The following is a 26,054-nucleotide window of genomic DNA, read 5'->3' as shown; positions in this document are numbered from 1 at the left end:
TAACTGCTTTTCAAAAGATTGAATTGTTGCATGTGACAAAAGCTGACGTGCTTCAGTTAGGTATAGGTATGTCTTGGTCAGGAGGTTTCTTCTGAAGTTGATAGAACTTGGATTTGTAACTTCTTTTTTTTTTTTTTACTCTTCAGTGTTAAATTTAACCAAGTTGTCCTATTTCATTGAACGCCATGTGACACTTAGCTGATACTGGATGCATTTTGGTTTTCTTTGTTATTGTTTTGAAATGACAGGCCTCATGCAAATGCAGTGCTTTTAATAACAAAAAGAGTTTAATCCCTGATTGCTACATGCTTACCCTAGGATGTTAGATTGAGTAATTTAGCTTGTGTAAATTGGCCTACTGTAGTCAGACATCTTCTGTGGAGTTAGGAAATTAAAATATAATAAGCCTTATTCTGTTACTTAGTTTTTTAACTGAGATGAAGATAGTGTATTTCAGACCTATTAATTTAAAAATGTTCCTGCTCCAAAACGCTTGATGTAGCAGTTTTAATGCAGTGTAACATTTTACAAGAACATCTCTTTTTAATTTTACCCCATTTGGCTTTGTAGGGAAGGGAATTATCCTAGAAATCCCAATTTGTGGTGCTGTGTGGATCCCCACCAGCATCATCAATCCAGATGAGACAGTGTGATCTGAAATACTAATGGCATATGCTGGCTTTTGTGAGCTTGCCATGAGTTATCACTGTCTGGTAGCGACTGCTGCACTTGCTGGCAACGAGCACTGGAACAGGGGACTGCCGTGGGTTGTGAGTAGCAGTATTTCACTGTGAGTCCTCTCCTACCCTTGTTTCTGTAGCTAAACCTGCACCTCTGCACCTTGGCTCTCAGCCTAACTTTTCTTATTCCCTGAGCTCTAGCAGAGGGCAGTTGCATTTCTTGGCTTCTCGGTCTCTTCTGCGTTTCTGCAGAGCAGTGTGAACAACCTCCCACCTGTTGGGAGGAACAATAGAAGAAAAAGCCTTACTCGGCTTCTATTTCCTCACCCCCTACTTAAATCCTGAAGAAAGTTGTTGCTTTCAATAACAACCATCTCCTGAAAGCAAACAGGCTTTCTGGGACCTGAAGATTGGAAAAATCCTGTGTGGTGTTGTAGACTTGTTACAATTTTTTGCAATAACAACCGGATTTAGATGCTGGGAATCAATATGACTTTAGCATTTTGTTCTCAATGAAATGTGCAGAGGGATTTGTGTGTGTGTATGCATGAGATTTGCTGTTGTGGGTCTTTGTGGAAAATGTCAGGATAGATAGTTTGGGGAAGTGAATGGGTATGCTGTATTGTCAGAAATCTCCTGCAGAAGTGCTTTTTTTTTTTGCATCAGAATTTCAAAGCAGAACACCTGTTTCAGTACAGAATATGTCTATTAATAGTAGAAGAAAGGGCAGGATAGGATATCTGAATTGAAATACAAACCTTTAAAAAGGTGCTCACTAAGGGCATGGGGATTACTGAAAAGAAATCAATTAGGAGCAGATAAAGGTAAAAAGCGAACCAAGAAAGCAGGAAGATTAATATTTTTAAAAGTGTATCTGTGAATCTGTTATTTACTCTTTATTTTAAAGTAGGTCTTGCTTGTGTGAAAGATACTTGCAGTTCTCTGATGTCTTGTGTAGGTGTAAGAAACCTTCTTGGGGCTTTTGTATCGAGCTGCAACATTTGTAACTCCAGCTTGTAGCTGGACTAAACTAAAAGTCTAACTCAGAAATAACTTATTTTAGAAGTGCTTTGCTCACCTGCATTTTAGAGTAAAGACAACATTGTTGCTCAGATTTGCAAATTCATGCACCGTGAAAGTCCATCTGCAATTTTTCGGGCACATTTTTCTAAGAGCAGGCACGTGGGAAATGACTGTCCTGTATTTCAGTTTTGTATTTACCTCAGATTCTTAAGAAGTTTTTATTGAACTTCTACAAAATGCCTGTAAAGGAAAAAGGAAGCTTAGTAGCACCCTTCAGTGTTAGCTCTCCTGGTCTGTAGGTGCTGCATGGCTGGTGAGCTCCTGGTAAAAGGTGTGGTATCATCTGCCTCCCTTTTGTAGGTATACACAGCCACTGGCATATCAAGTTCCCAGGGAAAAACATTGTCCATGTGGTATTAACAGCGCTGTGTGTGTGTTGCAGGCTTTCTTCAATGCTGGTTAAAAAAAACCAAACAAAAAACACAGAAAAAGTGAATGTTTCTGAACTTTACTCCAGTAGTTAATTGACAGGAATACTCCTCCTTTCACGGAGTTTGAGGCTTCAGAGGTTTACTTAATCATCTGCTTTGATTTGTGTCACATCTTCATGTTTTTCTGAGTTGTTCCTGAATTGAACCTCATAACTACCCTTGAAATGTGTCTTTGGGAATGGTATCCAGTAAGTATCATGGAGATGAAGAACCACTGTGTTTGGAAAAGCTTTTGTGTCCTGCCTCCTGTTCTTCCCATCAGCTTCATCAAGGCTGAGCTGTTGGTTCCATCTGTGCTTTTTAGTGAGGTTAATGAGTCTTCTGGATCCTCTGCTTTCTCCTCATGAAGGCTGTACGGGCATCTTTTAGTTTATTTTGATAAACTAAACTAGGCTCTCAGGCTCTGAGATGCTGGAAATCTAATGTGCTGGATTACTGTGATGGACTGGTCTGGTCTAAACACCGTTTCATGCTTCAAATTTGCACAGATATTTCTGATAGCTTAATTTGGAACTGTTTTTCTTTCATCCAGTGCTGTCAGTTATCTTCAGTGAGTTTACTGTTGTGTGCTCTGCCTAATTTGGCAGAAATACAGTAGCACACCTGTGCCTCTTTCAGGTCTGATTTGTACTGCTGGGTTGTCCAGTAGCACTTGATTTGGTGCTAATAATTGTGCAGGGGATATTTTGAATGAAGTCCTGCTTAGCACATGTTGGTGAAGTGAAATTTCCCATTGATGAGTATTTTTGAGGTCAGTAAGTCACTTTGGAACTCCTGATGTATACTTTAATTATTTTATAACCATTTTTAAATAACGTTTGGTGTGTGTTATTAAATCAAGAAGTCATATGGGTGCCTTATACACATCCCACACTTTGTGGTTATCTTTATTACAAATAGTCCTTGGCTGAAAGATGAATATTTGCTTATCTGCCACAACTTGTTCTTTATAAAACCAGGCTGAATGACCTGTTTTATGTTTCTTTCCTTTATACAGTAAATTAGTTTGTTTGCAGTATTGCCCTTGGATTGATACCAAACTATGATAACCACCCATGTCTTGCTTGCCGTTAAATATTATACAACAGCTCTACTTTTTTTATCAGTTACTTTATTGATGTTCCTGTATTTAATAACAGTGGAATGTCTTCAGTCAGTAGGAATACTCAAATATTGCTCTGAATTACTTTGGGGATGGAAGTGAAATAAGAATTGAGGTTGTAGAGCACATTTGGGAATTTTTAATAATGCAGAGTTCTTGGTGTTTCTGTGGGCTTGCTGTTCTGCATAGAAAGTAATTTTGCTTTTCTCTTAAGTGAACTTTCTCATTGAGATTCTGTCTTGAATTCTATGTCAGAACTGGTTTGTAGTCAACTGTTATTTTAAGAATGCTTTTTATTGGTGGGTTTGAACATTTACTGAGACTAATGACCATTCTTTTTTAGTCTATCTCCAGTGACTTGAAAGTGTTTTGAAGGAGAGAGTTGTTTTAGTTTTTACTGCATTGTACACCTAACAACAGGTTTACTTTCATTGAAGGGAAAAAATATTAATCTATACTCTTGCTATGTATCTGCCAGACATTTTTAACATTCTTTTTAAACACTTGCCCAAATAACTGTTCCCAGTACCAACAGTTTTGCATCATTCTCATCTCTTGGTTTAGGTGGTAGAGTAAAACATTAGATTTTTAGAGATTCTAGTGCTGTTGCTAATCCCATTATTGGAAAACTAGTATAGACAAGATTTAGAATAATTTTCAAATCCTGGAAGTTATGTACTTCGCTTTAGTTGTGGTTTTGACTTTAATGGAGTTTGAATTTTAATGCTGATTTCAAAGCATGAAGAAAAATGGTTTTACTTTTGGAAACTGTTTATTTTCCAGAGTAGTTGTGTGGTCATCTGTGGTTTTCTTGCACTTGTTAATTTTGTTTACTAATTTCCTCCTCCTGCTGATACTGCCTTTAGTTAATATTGAAGCTGTTATTTTCCAAGTTCTTAGTTTCAAGTGCTGGTATACACAGGGGGTATTTTCAGCTATGGACTGATGTGCTAAAGCTCCTTGTAGTAATTGAGCAAATAATACTGATTGCTGTGGTGAGCAAGCTTATGCATCTGCTGGAGACTTCAGCCAAAGATTTTGGTTTCACACCGCACCTCGTAAGGTGTGCTTGGGTAAGATTCCAGGTGGGGACTGGAAAAATAGGAAGCCATTGAAATGGTGACTCTACAGCAGCAGCAGCAGAGACTGATCAGGTACCTGGACTTACAGGGTGCTGCAGGAGAATGGAATGCAGACCTTGAAATGTGATTGAAATGAAGAAACAAGACAGTGCTCTCCTTCACAGGATTGAAAATTGTCAGCATAGCCTGGTAAAAACAGTGAGAGAAACAGTTGCTTTGCTTTGCTGCTCTTTTTTGGGCCAAGGGGAAGGAGGAAGTTGCTGAATTTAGCAGGAGAACAAGAGGTGAGTCTTTTATGTCTTAAAGAAAAAAAAAAAAAAAAAAAACCAACGAAAACCACAAAATAAAGGAGGAGAATAGGGACAAAATGTACAAATTGAATTATGCAAAGGATTTGGGATCTAAACAGAATAAATGCAAAAAGAGACAAAAACATGCTCTAGAAGAGAGGCAAAAAATACAGTATAAAGCAGTCCAGCTCCCGTGGATCTATAACAGAAGACATTCCTGTGATGTCTTGCTTCCAGTGCAGCATCCCGGGGATGTGCAGAAGGGAACATCTCAAGTTCCTCTTCTTCAGTGAAGTCCTTCTGTCTGACTGAAGAGGCATCTTAGCTTTAATTAGGTGAACTGTTATTGTCCCATTTCAATGTACGAGATGGAGAACAAAGTAAAAACAAAGGCAAGATGTTTGAGGTAAGTATTGCACAGGAAAATGCAAAGCACAAATTACAGATGTGCAGGTTTCACATCTCTCTGTGGGGTGCAAGGGTTACTTGATAAAAGCTGAAGCAAAGCAATTTTGAATCCTGACACTTGAGTTGTAATTATTTCAACTTTTCAGTTAAAATACAGGCATTGTCGGCTAATTATTGCCTATGGGGACTATCCTTTCAGCTCCTGAGAGGCCTCTATCCCTTCATGTATTCCTTTGCAGCAATTTTTTTTTCCTGGAAAAGAAAGTATTCCCTAGCTCATTGACTGATACTCTTAACTGATGGAGAAAGTCTTCAGATAAGGTCTTTTCTTCCTCTCTTAACTCTGGATTTGACTTCATTTGAAATTTCATTTTCTGCATGTTGATATTACACACAATCTGGTTTCAGTCTGGGGTGGGCTTAGTGAGGTAAATGGGCAACTCTTCATCCCTGCTGTAGATTGGGACGGCCTAGCAGTGTTTCAACTGCCTGTAAAGCTTTCTTTAAAGTGCCTAAAAATGTGGTATTTCAGCTTATTACTGTAAAGCTAAGGTCTTTTTAGTTCCTTTGTTGTTGGTGGTGCTAATCATCTTTAAAACTCCTACCACATATGGAAGTAATTCCCACAATGATAACTGGTCCTCAGTGAAAGTATAAAAGTTTCTAACAAGTCGGACATGATAAAACCCAGCAGTGTTTAGTGGGCCATAGTGTGTAGTTACACTTCTTTCTGTGCCTTACAGTTTAATTTCTACTTTCAACAGAGGTGGTGGGATTTCCACTTTGTTTCACTTCACTTTCGAATAAACAGCAAAAGCTACTATTATGAATTTTGCAAAATGTAGAGTTTTAATCACCACTTTCACAAGAGCTTTAAAGAATATGTGTTTTCCCCACATGTGTTGAAAAGAAATTTTGTCCTGGCTGATGTTGGCAGGAATTGATTCATTTGGCAAAACCCCTGTCCTGACAGGCCCTGAAATCCTGGTTAGGCCAAGAGGAAGGACACCTCTAAAGTCCTTTTCAGGGAGTAAATTTAACCTGAGATGTAGATCTGCAAAAAATGCCTTTTCTCTGAATATTGAGACGTGACTGGAAGGTCCTTGCTCTGTGGGTGGAAAGGTGGGTAGGCATTTCCTAAAAATTTCCCTACTTCTTCAGTTCTCTTTGAGGTGAATATTCAAGGATGATTGCATTCTCCCCACATCCTGCAAACCTCTGTTTGTAGGGGTCAGAGACAGAGAATACAAAGCAAAGGTTGTGTATTTTCATACACTAAATTGATAGACTTGTTTCTTGTCTTGAAAGCCTGTAAGGAGGTTGCTCTTTGGAATATTGTGGTATGTACTGTAAGATGTCCAAACTATAGAGAAGGAAAAACAAAATATTACTCTGCTCACTGACTCCTAGGAGGGGTAAGAAGAAACGTTTGTTTGCTCTTATGGAGTTCGAGCTGATGTGTTGTAACAGTGGGATGGACAGTGTTGTGTTCACTTTGTGAATGTGTTGGTTTGGTTTAGGACAAGGTATGATTATAATTAGTAACAACTATCATCTCCAGCGCTTGTGGATCACTGTGGAAGTGTTTCTCTGGAAATTCAATGTGCTAAGATGAAATTGGGGGAGATTTAAAACCTCTTAAGAGGTTATTTATATTGAGTGACTATGGGCAACTAGCTAGTGGGAAAAACTTTGCCATCCCTCCCTAATGATTACCTAAGTTGTATTTAAATTAGTCATATAAAACAAAACAAACGAAAGCAACAACAACCCCATTCGCTGCCCTTCCCACCCCCACCCTCCAAAAAAGAAAACAAACCAAAAAAAAGGCTTAAAGGAAGTGAATCAAGAAATTACATGGTGAACATCTAGAGTTTGGAAACCCCATAAGTATTTTGATCTGGTAGTCCTTGCCCCTGGTTTTAATAACTTTAAAGGAGGGTGGGTTGATTGATGCAGATACACCAGAAGTTATACACACCTGAAAGAAGGATCTACGAGTGCTGAAGGCCACTTTGATCTAGAAGAGAAGGCTGTTTGTGTTCAGGACCCAGTCTAGAAGTGAGGAACCTTGCAGTTTTCTACCTGGGAACAGGCTGATATCTGTGGCACGGTGGTGGCACTGCATGGAGTGCTGTGACACCTTCTGTCAGGAAAAATGGGGTATAACAGAATTATACTTTGACTCTTACTATGTACTCTGATGAAGAAAAGCATATTTCATATTTGCATAGTTGCAATTATTTACCTGGGCTACATAAAGTGAAGTAGGATGTTCATGAACGTTATTTGGGAGGGTGACTGTTAAATCTCTTTTCACTGCTTTTGTTTGTACTCTTATATTTGAATAGAGAAACAGTTGTGGCAGCAAAGCTGCTTGTGACAATAGTTTGCTGTGGTTTTGTTTTGAGCAGAGGTTTGTTATTTTAGAACACAGCTTGGTGCCTGTTAGCACCAACGTACATACCTGTGAGTAGAAGCTGTGTATTACATTAGTCACCTAGTAGTCTACTCTTCTGCTGAATCTTTTGCTTTTCCTGCTCTGAAACTTTGGGAGTGTGCAGTTTTGAGTTTGCTTATTGGTCAGCCCACCAAAGTGGACTAGTTAATGTGTGGTTACCTTAAAGATAAATCTTGATTTATTAGCGGGCAGAAAAACAGGCTAAAAAATTATTTAAAGTATGTTAATTTAAGAAGTGTTTATGCATTAGACATCTGATACCACAGAATAATTTGGACTTCAGTAATAGTTTCTTGTAGGTTGTAGTAGTGAATGGTGGTGGTGCTGAGATTTAAGCTGTTGTTGATAATTGGCTTCTAAGTAGCATAACACAACCAGATTACGTTAAAATTGACTGTTGTAGATGCAGGTCAAGCAAAACCACAGCATTTAAAAAGAATGGTTATTCTAATGATCACACAGGGTATGGAAAATGATTCATCCCCCCCCCCCCCCCGACAAAACAGTATATGCTACAACAGTAGCTGTGATATCTATAAGCAATATGATCTTTTTTCTATCTTTTATGTCCAGAAACGTGCACATTTGAAAATTCAGGCAAACTGTATCTACCAATCTAGTTATGTGTGTGTGTGCATCCTTGTGATGGTTTTCAGCGGCTTTTATATTGAGGCTGAACAAAAGCAAAACCTGTTCCACGTGCTTCTATTTTCCATTTATTTTACACTATTGATTAACTAGTAAATTATTTCCACTACAAAAAAATCCAGCAATGTCACTGGAAGCCAAAGAGTAAAGCAAAAACTTCTTTCAAGTAGTCATCAGTAAAGGATTAATAGAGAGAGGTATTTCAAAGTTTGATATGACAGTGTAGTTGTATTTTCCGAATTGGCTGCCTTTGTCAATGTAAACCTTCAATTGGGTATAAACTGTCCAAAACGGGGAAGACCCTGGCAAAGCAGGTCTTGTATTTTCTGCAAGAGGTGTTGCCAAACCTTTGTGCTGGGAGTGGTCACCTGCCTGTACTGGGCTGAGAGGGGAGTTGTCTAACACAGCCCCATTCCTAGTGCCTTCCTGGCTGTGTTTGCATGTGCAGTCATTACAGTCCTTCTGAGGAACATTTAATGTGTATTTTGAAGCAAATATTTTGCTTGTATGCAGTGAATTTGAGGACTTAGGAGCGATGGGCTTGTTGCTTATATGTGCTATACTCATTTTACATTCACATTGGAAATCCACTGCTACTGAAAATGCAGCAAGTGTAGGAAATGTGTCCTGCATGTGCAGCAATGAGACACAGAAACAGCCACATGAAGTAGAGCCATTTGGAAAGGTCTGTGGGCTAGATTTAATTTTCCTGCTGGGTCATTCCTGCCTTGGCCTGTAATTTCTGTTGACTCGTGTTACAGCTCTTGTGTGCTGGAAGCAGAAACTCCAGCCCTGATAACTGTCCGTGAGCTTGTTCTACATGATGATGTTTAAGGAATGAAAAATAAGTGCTATAAAGCATGTGTCTGATGAACAATCAGGTTCTTAAGGTTGTCATGTTGAGCATTTGAAATAGGAAATGTTGAATGTGTGCAAGTACAACTTTTCTGGTGCTTTATTACCACGTAGTCTTTAGTTACATTAAGACTTGCACAACACTGTGTGGTCGTGGTTAAACTGCTAAGTAAAAGTTCTTTGAGGTTTCATACATTTTTCTAGACCCTATCTTGACATTTTCTCTGTCACAGAAAATGTGGCTTTTTCATATGCTGCATTTCTATTAACTACTTGATGCTGGTATTCTGATATAATAAAAACCCTTGAAAGGAGAACACTATTTTTTCTTCTGTTTTGAAGAAAGCTGTTTAAATTGTTTTTAAATTATGTAAGCAAATTCAGGAATTGATTGTATTAAATATGAATTTCATATAGCTTGTTACACTTTGTTTGTAATTAACCAAATGCATTAGTTTTATAAATATTTATGTTTGTCAAATGAGCCTGTTTTTGTAACTTGCTTATTTCATTTTCACCGCTTGCTTGATTCAGTTGTGCAAGATCTTGTGTGATCAGTTGTGTTGATCTTGCAGGTCAACATCAAAATGCAGAGAGAGAAGCTATTTGAAGTGTGTACAAATCTGGAGTGAAATGGAATTACGTTCCATCAAAAAATTTACTTCATTTTTGGTGCTGAGAGATTATTTAGCATGTATGAATACTACTGACTTATGAGGGTTCTGAGGGCTTTTTTGAAGCTCTGTCCCCAAACCACAAGATGTGTGCACCCATGTCTTGGAGGTTACTGAGTTTTTGAGAGGTCTCACAAGGCTGCATGAGCGATGTTGTGCTGAAAACATTTGACTGTGGTTAAAACTGACTTGGGAGGAAAATGTATGTCTTGTGTTGTTTGAGTCAGCTCATTTCTCCAGTCAGTCTGCATCCATTGCAGATCCATATGGCAGTAGGCTGGATCACTTGGTAGGCATCCAGGGAAAAACCTCTGTGACTGGAGTTGCTGGTACAAGTGTTGTGACAGAGGCATTTGGACTTGTCTGGCCAAAACCTAATTGACCTTTTAAAAAGGAGGGGGGTGGGGGGATAAAGGGGAGAGAGAATTTCCAACTATAAATGGAGATTAAAAGGAGCTGTATTTAAACACTTTAAATGGTTGCTTATCATAAAGTTATTCCTTTATTATTATAATAAAACCCAGATATCTTTCTTTTTGCTTGTTGCAGCAGAACTCATCTACTGAATAGTTGAAATGTAATAGTGCTTGTGTTTTTCTGCATGTAGCTTTAATGTTACACCATAGGTAACATTTAGAGTAGTTGAAGTTATCAGCTACAAGGATGAGGTTCAGTAGTGAATTTCTTTCTCCCTTAGTGTGTTTTGAAAATAACTTTTGGTAACCCTGTAAGTTAGGTGTGGGTTTTTTGGGGGGGTTGGTTAGTTGGTTGTTGGTTTTTTTTTTTTAAAGCCAGGCAACCAAAAAACCCCTTTCGTCTTCATGTACCAGGTTTGTTGTTTAAAAAAAAAAAAAAAAGAAGTTGGGGTTCTGAAGAAAACATTCCAAGGTAGTGCTGCTTGTTTGGGGCTTCTAGGAGATACTGTGTGCCCAAAGATAACAGTTCTGTTAACTCATCTTAAAGAAGGGAAAAGGGAAAAAAAAAAAGATTAAAAGAAAAAAATGAGAAAGAAAAAAGGTACTTTTATGTCAGAACTGAGGAAGTGACCCTGGGGATTTACCATAGATTAAACAGGAAATCACACTACAAATTAACCCCAGAGCTTGAATTCCAGCTCACCACTTGAACTGGAAGAGCATTCACTCTTTTCTCTGTAGGCAGGCCACCCAGCTGAATGAAGTACCTTTACTTGCAGGGGAAGGCTGTGCCCACATCCTTACTGGGGCTTGGGTGGAACTTCCTTGTCCTCCAGCCCTTCCAGCCAGGAATGTGCTGCTGGGCGGTTGCCGCAGCTGGCAGTAGCGTGAGCAACTCTTCTCTGAGTTGCTGTTGACTTCTGGTCTTGCAATGGTTCATGTTTCTCCTTGTCTGAAATGCACGTTGCATGCAATGTGGTCGTTTCACATGCAGCTGGAAGGTTGGTAGGAAAAAACAGCTGCACTGTAAAAGTTTCTGCTGTAAGGGAACAGTATCAGCTCACTGGAATGTTTATTGCATTTGTAGATCAGTAGTTTTCCGTATCATTTTAACCTAGTGCCAGAAAGTAAGGCCAGAGCAGTCACTTGAGTTAGTACTGCTAGAAAAGGAGAGTGTACTTTAGGAGAATTGGGAAACTTAGATTTTATTTTATGCAAGAATTGCATATTTTCAAATCTTGTCACTATAATGCTCTACAATTCTCACGCTTTTTACCTCATCATATTTAGTAGGACTTTCGGGAAGGCTTCTTTCTGGAGTGACAGCTTTAGTTCAGTGTAACATGTGCAGCCACTGAGATCATCTCTTCCCGAAGCTGCCCCAGCCCTTCAGTCTATATTCGGTAGCAAAGATTGAGTTTCTTGTGTCACATTAAACTGCTCTTCAGCTCCATCTACAGGGTTACGTTGTCCGTAGGGTCCTGTCAACAGGAACTGCTGTGTAGAGAGGTGAGGGAATGGTAAAGAGGTCGTGGTGGTTCTTACCTTAAAGATGAAGGACTTTGCAGAGTGGATTAGGTCAAAACAGTGCTTGGTAGGTTGTTTGCAGCAAGATCCCCTGAAACCTTGTGTCACCCCTACCCTGGATGCTACTGGAGGTGATGCTTTGTCAGCCTGCAAGCTGGGTGTGCTTGGCATCTGGCTCTCAGGTGATCGAGTGTAGGTGCCTGGAGCAGTTTATGAAACACTTTTTACTGAAGTTGTCTGAAATGAGACCTGAAATTAAAATGCAAGAACATGTTTGTATCAGGTCACTGTTAATGTGCTGTTACGGACTAAGGAGTAGGTATTAATTGGATTGTTGAACTTGCTTACTGTGCAGTATCAGAAAGGTTTGTGGGGCTTCTAGAAGAAATAACTGGGAAGGAGAAGAGAGAGCTGGAATTGAAAAAATTCTCTTATAGTTTAGATTTTTATTTGACTGTGTTCAAGCTGATGCCTTATTGAAAGTCCTGGATTTTGCTTGCTTCATAAAATAGTGCCACTGGAGCAGTGTAGGTGGGGTGAGGTGCAGTGATACAGAAAGTCACTGTCTAAAGTTTAGGAGAAATGTTTCTTAGTTCCTTTAAAATCAGCTAATTGGATATTAAGCTCACAAAGACAGGTTTTTACAGCACTTTATGCATCAGCTCTACTAATGATGAGGATTTCATGTGCTGCTGCAATAGAAATAATAGAATTTTTCTTCCTAAGAAATATGAGAGGTTTTGTGTGTTTTATGTGCGTGAGGTGCTTCGTCCCTCCCTTATTCTTGATTTCTTGCAAAGTAACACTATAGTCCTTGCTATTTATGGTCTTGACCACAAGAATTACAGATTGTCTTTAGTGGATGGGTCTGTGAAATGCTCTGAGTTAGCTATATATGGAGTTCTGAGGCAGAGGAGACAGGTAAATGTGCCTGTTATGCAGAAAATCTGTGGTGGAAGTAGATTGCTTGTTTCAGGTTTCTAGAGGTTGACCGGAATCAGGTTTGATTCCAGTTTGATAGAGGTGTTAGCATTTTGTATCGCTCAGTGCCTTAGCAATTTATTTTGTAATATGGTACACAGAACAGAGTAAATTACTGTTAGTATTTTTAGATTTACTGTTATTTAGTATTTTAGATTTACTGTTAGTATTTTTGCTGATCATATCAAGCCTCTTTTCAAATACAGATATGTAATAAAAAGACAGGTCATCCTTTTGGAAAAACAAAGTATTCACATCCAGAAAAATCTGTTTGATTATGGGCTAAATGAGTAACAGATTTCAAGATTTTAGGCAATATTAAAGTAAACGTGAATTATTTTATTACTTGAGATAATTGAATTGTCTCCAAGTAATGAGTGACAAGATGTAGGGCAAGTTTTAGAATGAAATTTAGAAGAACTATGGTAATGAATCACATGCTTTTGTACCCAGTCTTAATTAACTATATGATGTTTTTTAACCAAAAGATTTGTGTCGAAATTGCTGACCCTTTGGTAATTAAATGGACATTCATTATATGAAATACGATGTGTGGGTATCTGGAGCTTACAGTTCATACTTAGATATGTAGGATTCCTGTTGTTCAGCTGAGAAATACATTCCTGTAAATGGAGGCAGGTGCAGTCACACTCAGCTTTTCCTTTGAGCCACCCGCCTGCCAGCCGGGCTCCTGCCCCGCCTGGGCACAGGGGTTGGGGCAGGGCAGTTAAAACAGGGCTAAATTGTGGCTGTTGGTCCTTGACTGCTGCGGGCCAGCACTCTGCCTGGGTGGTACGCCTGTTTGGGAAGCAGATCCAGGAAAGAAAAATGGGAGGATGAAGGGAAGGGATTAGTTTTTGGGTGTCTCCTCCTGGCTGTGCTGGCCCCATGCCTGGCTGTGTGAGCACCCGTGCGGGCACAAAGAAGGGGCAGTGCTGTTTGGCCAGGAGTGGGCTGGGATCTTGGCAGCCTGTTTATGTTGGCCTTAACACTCATCATTAATGTAACACCAGGATCTGGCTATGAAGTGTTGTACAGGCTCATTGCTGTAATAATGTGATTTCAGAGCTTTTGATTGGTGCAAAGCATGAGCAGAACAAATCTGTGCAAGTTACAGATGAATAGAAATCAAAGCAGAAACACCCTCATTCTTTTGTTTTTTTTAGAACCAAGTGCTTTCTAATTTAATTTTAGGTAAGCTTGGTCTATGTTACTGCGTTTTATTATCTGAACCACTGAAAAACAGACACAAGTAGAAATCCTGTGTGGTGAAGGCAGTGGAGGAGTTGATTTTGGAACAGCATGCATGAATTTTAACGATTTGAGGACAATGAGCCCTTGCAATTTGACTTGTTTACTCTGTTCCAAAATGTCTCTGAAGACATAAGATTGTTAGTAGCTCTAAGTAAAGCCACATTCAGAAACTGATAGATGATGTTATTCAGATCAATTAGATATCTGGAGTTTTAATCCCAAAGATGTTAGCTGACAAGTTAGCATTCCTTCGGGGCTCTTGGGCAACTCTATATTTTCTTGATGTGGCAGGTAATAATAGCAATGCTGAACATGCTGGAGTAGCAGTTCCTTGCTATAGAGATGCAAAACGTTAGAGGAGGTGTTGTGCAGGACCGAAGCTGCTAAGCTAATAAACTCTGCCTGACCTTGCTTTTTGTTTTTCCTCTTCTCTTCCTCTTCTCTTCCTCTTCTCTTCCTCTTCTCTTCCTCTTCTCTTCCTCTTCTCTTCCTCTTCTCTTCCTCTTCTCTTCCTCTTCTCTTCCTCTTCTCTTCCTGACAAAAGGAAATCTTTCAAGCATTTTCCAGTGTACAATAAGTATGAAGACATGGTTATTTTGGCACATTTTGGGAAGAAGATTATAGAAGCTTTCAGTAATGTGGTTGTTTCAGTTCTTAAATTTTCCTCTCTAAAATTTTACTGAAATGAAACTTAGAGAATGTTTGCATAAGCTAAAAGCTGGTGTCATTTTATTAGGATCAGGGCAAATCACACACGTGCAGTTCTAGTAATGGATTTTATTACAGGGAATAAAACCACTCCTCAACACTACCTTGCTTCATTTGTTAAATATGCTATTTCTGTCATTCAGCTGTTCTAGGCTTCATTTGGACTGTGTAATTAGGAGTTGGCTCTACCAATTTGTAGCTGTGATCATTCATTTGCCCATATGAAATACTCTTCATAGTGTTTCAGAGCAGGCTTTCAAAAAATCACTTCTGTGTTCCATTTATCAATTTTTTTATTATTTATATTTAAAAACATACAAACATCTGAACTGTAGGGAATGCAAGTGAGCAAGTTCCCAGCTAGCTTTCTGTGGAGCAGTGCCTGGGTGCTGTTAGAAAGCTGATATGGAAATTGTCTTCTCTAGTGATTCTAGAAGATTTCCAGAGTAGCTGAGGGTAAAGCTACCACATGGCATTTTTGTAAGTTGATGTGTGTAGTGGAGTAACAGTTCTGAGAAGCAAGAAACCCCTTTTCCTAGGCTGGTGGTTGGGTAGAAGTTCCTCTGAGACAAGCCATGGTGCCTGTGGCTCAGTAGCAAGGTGTATCTGGGTGAAAGAATAAATGCATTATTTGACTCCTAGAAAGCAGGGCTCAGTCTGAGGGATCTGAAAAGAAGGCACGGATCTGGATGCAACAGTCTGAGCTGTGCTTCAGCTTGTAGTGGAGAACATTTAGACAGGAGTTTCTTTTTAGGCATAGAGTAGGTAAAAATAGGTATCTGTGAATCCATAATGCTTTTATAAACTTTATAAGGTTGGGGAGTTTGTGCATTTGATTGGGAGGAGGCCACTTTAAAGTTTCCCAAGTTAAAGATGGAAAACAGAAAATGAAGAAAGGTGATATAATGTTACAAAAGGGGAGGGTAACAGCACTTACATCCAGCCTACTGTTCTCCAGGATGCTAGGCATTTGAAGGGGAATGGAATGATCGCAGCTTTTAATGTGGAAATTTGCTCCCTTTTTGCTTAAAACTCTCTCTTTACTTCGCAGCAAGCAAGGGCAGAACAGGAAGAGGAATTCATCAGTAATACTCTATTTAAGAAGATTCAGGCTCTGCAGAAAGAAAAAGAAACTCTTGCAGTAAACTACGAAAAGGAAGAGGAATTCCTCACTAATGAACTTTCAAGAAAACTGATGCAGGTAATTGGTGCCTTTACTGATGTTTCTTTCAGGAGCCTCAGGATTGACTGGTGACTGAACCTTTTTGTTTGCATGACTGCAGTCAGAGGGATGTGGTCACATTCTAACTGTTGTAAGGTTGACACCTGATAAAAGCAAAATACAAGAAGTGTAGTGAGTAACCTTTTTTTAAAATGTTGCTTTCAAGTTTGCATCTGTGAACTCAGTATTGAGAACCTGAAAGTTTGTACACAGATGCAAAAAAATGGATGTAGCTTAGAGTAAATGTCAACTGTCTTCCAGACGAGAGTTACTGATTAATTTAAAATGTTAGTGAAACAGACACTTTTTTCCCTAGAGTATTTGATATTTAACAGCAGTCCTGAAATATTAAACTTTATATACAAGAATGTGCAGTGATGCTTGAAGGAGACTTCATCTGTGAGTTTATCCATACTTTTAACAAAACAGTTGCTTCTCTGGAATTAAAACATATTTTTTGATGCCAAAAATAAAAAGTTGAAGATGCAGGGACAGTTTGCAGAAGAGAAACTTCATTGCTCAAGTTGCTAATTTTTGGAAAGTGGGTAAGTATTTGTTTAAAGTGTTGTGCCTACTTGCCCTGTTCTGATAGGCATGCCTAAATACCTGCTTTTGGCCTCCTCTGTAGGAGGCAGGGTGTAGGAGACAGGTGAATGTTTTCTGTGATCTGCCTGGGCTTTTTTCATGACATTACTTATAAGCATTGTCATGAAAAACTAGGCAATTTAAAAGAACCTAATTTGTATGTTGTAAGCATTTCCTTGTTCTGCAGCTGGAGACTTAAGGCATGTTTAGCCCTGCAGTTAATCCCATCTGGTGCTTTTATTACTGAAAACTGGACCTTCTATGACTTTGTCTATTTGGTTCCTATTATCACATAGTAAATTAAGTAGCAAGATAAAATATCCTCTCTCTGGTATTACTATTTCCCCTTGCTGTTCTTGAGGAATTACAAGAATGTTTCTGAATAAGGTACACGTTTTCTTTCCAAGTCATGCATTTTCATGAAAAATAAAGAAGCAGATGGCAGTAAAATAGAGGTATCAACTGTTCTTTTCTAATTGAAGTAAGATGTAGATATCACCATAGAAAAAGCTTTCCACTGAAGTCTCTCACAGTAAAGGGAGAAATGGTATGTTAAACAATGATGTTTAATTGAAAGGGAGATGTAGAAAATCTGTTACAGAACCAGGTTATGTGGGACTGTACTATATATTGTGTACATCAATGTAAAACTTTAGAAGTAAAAGCATGAATTACACTTGATTTGGTTGAAGGGTTTTGAACTCATATAATCACCTATTGTTGTGTCTAGTAATTGCTTAAAATATGCTTAGCCTTTTCTCTAGAATTCATGAGATTGCTTTAAAGCATTATCTTTAACAGTTCTTGAATTGCTAAAATTATGCAAAATAGGTGCATGCATTACAAAGCGAAATATAAGCTTCTTGTCAACCTAAAAGTACAGTTAATTTTTATTCTTTTTTACTACTGACTTTCAGAAAGTGTCCTCTGACTGTTGCCCTAAATTAAAGAAAAAGATAACAATCTACTGTTCTCAAAATGGCCAAGGGGGTGCCTTGTTGTAATGGATGAGACAATGCAAGGGCATTGTGCTTTTTGTCCAGTGGAAACCCTTAAAAGGTGCGACTTCCTTCTCACTAGTGAGAGAAAGTTTCAGAGAGGTGTCTGAAACAGAGTGCAGGCATAAAACTGGTGAAGTCATTCTTGCCTTTTGTACAGCACCTGGAGAAAATCCTCAGTTTTGGATTCAGCATCATCCTGTAAATACTAACCAGCTTTCAGTGGGAAAGGGCAGGTTTCTGCTGAGAGAAAGTAACTACATAGCTAGAACTACAATAACATGGAGGTAAAATGCTGACAACCACCTGGCTTTGTTAAACAGTGTCTCAACCTGCAACCTTAGATGTCGTTCTGTGTGGCTTCCTGTAAGCCTCATTTAGTGTTTGGTAAACATGGCTATATCAACCAGAAGTTGTTAAAATAGGGCAGTTCACTGGTCAGCAGGTTTTGTTGTCCACACATCTAGGTGGCTTTTCATACCTTTCCGGTGGCTCAACACTTGCAGTACAGGTGGAGTGCTTGTTTTAAAGCAAACAGTTTAATATTGAAACTATTACTCTGTGTAGGCTGAGTTCAGATCTCATTTCATGGCTTGATTATGTCTTTGATGTGATAAGCTTGCTGTGAAATGCAAAACCAGAATATTGATAAAAACTAATAATATGGTCAGCAGCTTATAAATTATGCAGCAGAAGTGGTCCCTTCCCCTAAAGAATTAGGAAACATTTGAATATTACAGTATGTTTCCATGAAAGCAATTTTTCATCTCTTAAGAGATCATGGATTTAGTAAGTTAATACTAGAATGTTGGTGAGTTGCAGGCAATTTTCTTAAGTAGCAAAGAACTGAAAATAATACTTGACCTTGGTTTTCGTTTTCTGAAAGCTTGTCTGTTGTCTAAAAGTTCTGATTCTTCAGTTATGAATCCTGGAAATTGCACCCATGTATGCCAGATTAAAAATCTAAGAAGAGAAACTCCTGGTATTACAAATAAACTCATTTTTTGGAAAAGAGGGAATTATTAGCACACATCACATGGTCAGTTTAGAGTTTATTACAGTATGTTTTCTATAATGGGATACTCTTCCTGTTGCACAGGTGTAGTGCTAAGTTCCTGACTAATATATTTTAGACCAAGAAGTTAAGACAATTACAGTTTACTTTTTTTTAATTTCCTGAGATTTGTGAGTGCCAATACTTATTATTACCCATGAGAGTGTAGCAGTTCTGTCTTTATTAGGTGAAAAATCAATTCATCAATGTCCACTGCAATTTTTGACATCTTTGCTCTGGAGAGAATTCTGGCAAAATTAGCTGCAGACTTTGGATGATGACTTAATCAGAAATACAGTAGTCTCCAGTTGGTTGTTCCACTGTTCTTTGGGATTAAGCTCTTAGTCTCTGTGTTTGCCAGGCAGTGTTGGTCTGACCTGGAACCAGACTTTCAAAATTCATGCTGTCAGACACTGTGCACCAAATGGCTTCCAGCTTTTTGTATGACTAAGGAGAAAAAATTGCATATGAATCTGTAGTTTTGCCTAAAGCTTTGCATTTTGGAGCAGAGGAGGGGCGTACTTCTGGTAAACTGCATGTGATTTGCAGTCTCTCAATTTTTTGAGTATTTAAAACTCTGTGTCTGTGTCAAAATTACTGCCGTATTATTCAGTTGAAAACCACATAGCAGAGGGACTTTTTCGTAGTGCCTGTGTGTTTTTTGCTTTGTCAGACCTTTGTTTGTCACAGTTGTGGGATAGGGGCTTATGCATTGCATTCAGACTGGCATCTGCAATGAGCTCCCAGAATGTTAAAAGGTTTTTCAGTGTGGAAGCTCTGCCAGAGCACGAGCTGCAGTTCCTCACTAACAGCAAACAAGAATGTCCCAGTTCAGCATGATGTGCATTACTGGTACAAAACAGAGTGACATCAGTTTCCAATATTATAGGAAATTTGTTTTGAAACCTTTTACTATATGCCAGACTGAGTCTAAACATACACGGTAGCACAGAAAAGAAGGTATTTTCTCTGGAATAATGCTTTCTTCCCGGTGCCATACCACTGCTTGATAATATATCTTTATAACTGTCTGGCATTAGCTTTCCCTGCCTCTGCAAGCCAGATGAATAAATGTACAATTTTATTAGATAAATTTCTTTGTTTAGCATAATTACTAATTTTCTAGGCTGAATGCTGAAGGGATGAAGGAACACATGTATCTCAACAGAGGTTTTGGAGTAAACAAAAGCTTTTAATCACATACATCCCTCATAAAGTTCTTATAAGCCTTATATACATTTTCTGTATATTCCCATGTGCTTCCTGTAATTATATTTTTGTTTACTTGATGAAGTCTCTGGAAAGCTGGAACAATATTTTTAAGGCATCCTTGATCCCTAGTCATTATAGAATGGTAGCAGTATTTTACAGAATATCATTAGGAGCATTTTGGTGTAGGCTCTGTTCTTGCAGCTGTGGACGTGGACATGTTGAGTTACTGTTTTGAAATTTAAAGTAGTATATCTTGAAAATTTATCTTTTGTGAAACAAGGCTACTCCAAAGAGTCATTAATTTTTAATATTGTTTGATCTTATGAAGTCAGTCTTTAAATTGTTAAACAGTCCTTTTCAAAATCGAATTCAGATTTTTTTTTTTTAATACCCTTGTATTTTTGGAAGTACAGATTGGTGCAAGTATCTGTCCTTGAAAGTAAGATGTTACAACATACCGAGGTAATAGCATAATGTGTAGTCAGGCAGATGTGAGTAATTGGGTGTCTGTACAGAAATGTTTCTGGTGCAAGTCTGATTCTTGACAATTCTTTAAAAAATGATAAGTCTGTAAACATAAGCTATTACCCTTCCTGCTCCCCAGAATACGATGTGTCAGCTCAAGGATGCAAATGGCATTGTGCGGAATAAACAGTCAGCTCATCTATCATTTATTTGATGAACATCTGGACATAAAGAGAAGACAAACTGCTGATACAAATTTGTTAATAAATAGGACTTTCAGGATGCAGCAGAGGAGGAATTGGACAACTTTTGAGGGCCCGGAGTACTGAAAATAGACTGTTCAACCCAATGTACAAGGTCCTAGTCTGGGGGATAAATGAGGGTTGTTTTTTAAAGGGGGAGCTTCATCCATTGACTCCATTACTTTATAAAAATACTTTCTGCAGTCCCAGAAGTGAGCCAGTACAGTAAGGAATTAAGGTAAATCTGGTCCTATGTTCTATCAGGACACTTGTTTCTGTAGAGAGAGAAGGGTATTACCGTAGTTGTACAGGACTGAACTGAACTAACACATGCACTCCTGCTGAGCTTTGTATTTGATAGCTCCATTCGCACATCAAACTGTTAGCTGTCTCTCTTGCAACAAACCCATCTCCAACCTTGCCTAGCTGAAAATTCTCCTTCAGTTTTCATATGCAATTCAAGGTCTTTGAGACACTGTCATCAAGGTGACATTTTCTAACACATTTTTTCCTTCTCTTTATCTGGCTGCCATAGGTGTATCTGTAAACAGTTGTTACTATAATTGCATGTAATTAAAAACAGCTTGAAAATACTCTCTTACTTTAATAAGTAAAATAAATGCTATCCACCAGCGTTTTACCAGTGGATAATTTTACATTGTTAGCAATTCTATTTTTCAGCATTAGGGTTTCAGCATTAACTGTGCTTTGTTTGTCTTGGTTTGTTTTTGTGGTCAAAGCAAATTAAACAGAAAAAATTTTGTATACAGTTATGAGTGACAGACACCACTCATATGTATTTTGGAGTGTGTTATTAGTATTTTTCTCCCACTGTGAAAAATAAAGCCAAAGGGTGAAGGGGAATAGTATAATAAAGTAGGTTCAGAGTGTCCAAGAGGGTTTTCATGTTGTAATCCCTTTAGAACTCAAGGGGAGAGTGACTGTGGGCTTCTTTTCATTCTCAGTTACTTTCTAATCAGAATAGAGGATATTCCTGTAGTAGATCTCCCCTGGCTTGACTTGGTGGCTTTCTGACCAACTGGAATGTTCCTTTGGCTACAGTATATTCACATTCCCGGTAGGGTTTAGTAGATCCTACATAGAAGCTGCAGATCTGACAAATAAGTCTCATCAGTTCCCATGTGATGAAAATTTCAGCAGGCTTTAAAAGAAATATTTTGACAAACAAGATATTTGCAAGATATTGCAGCTCAATTTGGTTTAAATAATACAGTAGCTACACTTGCTTGAAGCACATGAGAGCAAGAAATGGTGTGTGTTACTAAGCTGGTTTGAGGTGACTGTGTGATCTGCCCAACTCATGGACTGATGGAATTGCCAGCAGTCCCCAACCACACACTCTCTGTTCACAGCACCTGGCTCTGGGCTGAACAAGAGATTCTGGCTCTGTGCCTTTTCACACAGTTCAGTTTGCTGGCTGAATACAAGCTGATTGCAGCAACTGGATTTGGTCTCAATTTAGGGATGAAAAAAAAAAAGTCTAGCTTTTTTAATGAAGGAAAATGAAGATTGAAGGAAGGGCAGTCTGTACCTTGAGACAAGTGGTAATCCATGGGCTGTCTGCTCCTTTGGCTCCTTGGCTGTCTTCAGTCTCAACTTGTCTCTGCTGTGTAGGGATGGGGAAGGAAAGGAGAGGGGCTTATGGAGCTCTGAGGTGAAATAATGGCTTTTTCATAGTAGACCTTTTTTTTTCCAACCAAGCTTAACTCCAATACTGAAGTAAGAAACTTCAAAATTTAATTATCAGACAACACTCAAATCTCACTTAGCAGTGCTGCATACTCTCGCATAAGGAATGAAATACTTTTATTTCCAACTAGACAGTTTACAAAGCTCCCTAACCATTTGGTCAAGAGCTTCCATGATAGTCTTAGTGATTGTCATGTTGGAGTCCGGCTGGCTTCCTCAAGAGCGTGGGAACTTCAGTAAGTGTCAAGGGATTTAGAAAATATACTGTAATTTAGTAAGTGAAATATACTGTAAGTTAGTAAGTGAAAGAAATAAATCTCATTTACTTTCTAACTAATATTTTCTATTCTAAGAATTTTCTATTCTGGTGTTTATTTTAATTTGTGAAAAATAAAATCCTGGACAAGCCCTGGAAACACAGTTAAAGTCCACATGTATATTGCCAAGTAGTTGCTGTCTGCCTTGTGCTCTTTCCACACAAGCTTTTTGGCTCTAATCTCTCTGCCAGGCTGCACTTCACAGACCACTTTGTCTCTAAGTAGCAGCAAAAGGAACTGAATTTACGAACTAGTAATTTTAGCTTGTTTTAAAATCAAAGTATGTTACTTCACATCCAGCAACCTTGACTTCTGTCCATGACCGCAAGGTATCTCTCTATTTCCTCAGATTTTCCTCTCACATTTAAACACTATGATCTTACAAATTGTTATGTGATAGCCAGAAGAACTGGCATAGCAAATAAGCAGGTGGAAAAAGGTGCAATTTTCAATGGATGGTCAGAACACAATGTAATTAATTACACCATTGTCTTTTGGTGACATTTGCTTTTCCGTGACTCAGATTCACGTGTTCATACCATGGTGCCAGACACACTGTTTTACCCACCGGAAGACTTGGATCCCTGTCTCAGAGGGATTTTATTGTGATTTTGACTTTATTGTTAAAAGTGACTCTACTCCAACCATCATTTATCTTAAAATGGGGGAGGGCTTTTTATTTCCATCTGCTTGAGAGTAAAGATTTTTTTTTCATTGGATGAAAAAACAATTCCCCTGAATGTTAAGAAAATTTATAACATTGAAATGACCAGTATTTCTATGTCATCAAAATATTGTGATTCTTGATATCACAGGGATATAAATTAGAAATTCCTTTTGTTGATTTTAAACTTGCTACACAGCAATTTCAGTAGTACGGCTTCAGTCATAATTTTAAGCTTTCAGCTGCCTGGGAGAAGGAAGTACTAAGACCTGCATTTTATACTTTAGGTGCTCTTGAGATGATGCATTTAGAATAAAATTAACACTTTTGTTAACATTATGACAGATTTTTTTACTTCTAAAATGTCTGTAATACAGTATATATAGCATATAAAATCATCTATTTTGATTTAACTTAATTCAATAATTGGAAATGTACTTCAGTCTGCTTTGTAAATATGCAGCACAGTTCCTTTTTGAAGGGCTCTTGGGTGGGTTGTGCATTTTGAAGTCTTGAGAAGTCTTATCTGTAGAGAATTTAACATGAAGTAAGAATAAATGTGTAAATAGACATATAAAAGGTGCCTAAGTTCGTGCTTCTATTTGTGTGTTTAAAATATTTACATGTCTCCTAAATTTTTAGCTGCAACATGAGAAAGCTGAACTGGAGCAGCATTTAGAACAGGAACAGGAATTTCAAGTGAACAAACTGATGAAGAAGATTAAAAAACTGGAAAATGATACAATTTCGAAGCAGCTCACCCTGGAACAGGTAATTCCTTCCTTTCAGAATTATAAGACTGAGAAGAAAACAAATACTTCTTTGTATTAGATTTGACTTAATTTTTTAAGTATATAAGAAACTGGGCAATATCAAGAATATAGAAAAGTCAGTAGTTTTACTTTCAAAGCAATAATCAGTAACGTAATTCATTATGCAAAACTTTGATTACTTTTTTTCATGGCCATTATAACTTTCAGTAGCCTTTCTGCAGGCCTTCATGTCTGCTGGACAGCAATGAGTTTTGCAAATGCAACGTTTTTGTAAATAATGCACTGTCACTTCTGATGGTGGTTAAGCACAGCAGTGAACGTTCTGTATGTGGTCTAGTTGTGCTCCACGTCACCTTATTGTGGCAGCTTGGAGAGCACAGGACTCAAACTGGGCGATGTCAACTGTGTGTGTTCTTCAAGAGATTTGACTACATCCAAGGCCCCTTCTCCCCAGACAGTCCTGAAGATTGCAGAGATAAAACACCACTTGTTTTAGTCATGTTTCAACTGGAATTTTAGACATTGGGAGTGCTCTTATGTCTAATTTTAGGCATGTGCATCAGAGCATCTCAGTGGTAATAGGAGACCTTTTGACTTAAAAGGCAAACTGATGAAACCTGTAGGCTTGTTAAAGAACTTCAGTTTGTTCTGAGATGTGGAGGTCCAACAATCCGGGTGGTGTAAATCTAGTGCATTATTTCTGTGATTTCTTTTGCTGTGGAACTTTTTCGTTGCTGGTAATCCGAATTTCTACCAGTTTTGTACGGTCTCCTATGTCTGTTGGCATGGATAAATTAATTAATGGCTATGTAAATGATCAAATGGGTTTTCTTGATTCTTAATGCTAACATTCTGTATGAAGAGACCTATGGAACAAATTGAAAAATAGAAAGGTAGGAAGATGTAGTTGCCAGCAAATCCATAACCAGCATGGAAATTATCATGAGACTGAAATAACTCTCTTAGCCACAAGGTGGTGGTGGCCACCACTTAATCCAAATGCAAAGTCAGCTTAACATACTAGGCTGTTGTCGTCTTTGAACATGAACCACAGCTGAAATCTTAATGGTATTTATTTTTTTATCATTGTTCCGGGCAGACAGACTTGTGAAATCATAAAATTTGAAACTTGCTGCTACGTTTAAGTATCAATGATATATTGTTCAGAAAGCATAGATGCACAAAGGTCTTTCTCTCAAATATCTGACCTTGAAGACTTACTTTGTGAAGATGTTAAATTTGGCTGTCAGTCTTCCTTTGAAATTCCTTGTGTATGTATATGTAATGCAACATCTGCCTTTGTTTCCTCTCACTCTAAGGTCTCATAAATCTCAAGTTACTTTGAACTTCACCATGCTTTCTTCCCTTGCACAAATAACAAAAGTTTACTGTGCTAATTAACGAGCTGAAGCAGTAGCCTTTGGTGCTGTACCTACCAAGAAGCAACCACAAGTTGTGAGCAGAGCCATGTTGCCTTTATGGCAACACACAGGGAATGAGGAGAGATTGTCACCACACTTCCACATAACCTTTGGAACACCTGTTAAACAGGGCTTGGAAGGAGGACTTCAACAATGCTCTGAACTGGGCCACAGTACTAGATCTGTCACTAATCAGTGAGCAGATAATTACAACGTATGTTCACTAAACTATTATTCTTAAAATAGAGAACATCTGTGCTTTGTCTCCTTTGCTTTTTTTCATCTGAACTGCTTATGCCACAGGTGATCAATAGGTTGTAGCAGTAGTGGTTGCATAGAATGTTATTCCTTAATAAAAAATTTAATTGGATCTTAGAGTTCAAATGTGACCTGAAATAATTTGGCAGCTTGAAGTCAGCAGAACATTCTTCTCTGAAGGGTAATGGTGGAGAAATTTGCAACATGTGACTGTTTCATTAACTGAATGGCTCAGTTAAAATGAGCAATAATGTTCTGTGTACAGTTCAGTGCCTTGATAGGAAATAAATAGCTGTCAGTTTTGTCCTACAGAGGCCAAGTGTTTGTAGTCTTGCTGTTACTATTTTTAAGTGCTTTTCTAATTCATACAGTATAGTGAGAAACTAGAATGGATGCAGCTAGGAGATGAAAAATAAGAACTAAACTGCTAATAGTCATCTCCTATGTCTTCTTTGAAAGGAGAACAACATGAAATGTGTAAAATCTTCTGGAAAAATTTTCTTGGAGAGCAGCAGAGAATTAAAGCTACAAAG

General features: G+C 38.2%; 1 protein-coding gene across 1 annotated transcript in view; it reads left to right on the top strand.

Annotated features, from left to right (window-relative positions):
- CCDC6 (coiled-coil domain containing 6) overlaps positions 1 to 26,054 on the top strand; it is a 51,383-nt gene that overhangs the window by 3,617 nt on the left and 21,712 nt on the right. Inside the window, exons 2-3 of the mRNA XM_032694708.1 lie at positions 15,652 to 15,801; positions 23,712 to 23,840. Of these exons, the coding sequence (XP_032550599.1) occupies positions 15,652 to 15,801; positions 23,712 to 23,840 (279 nt within the window). The remainder of the gene's footprint in view (positions 1 to 15,651; positions 15,802 to 23,711; positions 23,841 to 26,054) is intronic.

This window comes from Chiroxiphia lanceolata, chromosome 8 (genome assembly GCF_009829145.1).
Source record: "Chiroxiphia lanceolata isolate bChiLan1 chromosome 8, bChiLan1.pri, whole genome shotgun sequence".
Lineage (NCBI taxonomy): Eukaryota > Metazoa > Chordata > Aves > Passeriformes > Pipridae > Chiroxiphia > Chiroxiphia lanceolata.
The sequence above is the reverse complement of the archived record's forward strand: the minus strand, read 5'-3'. Positions and strand labels throughout refer to the sequence as shown.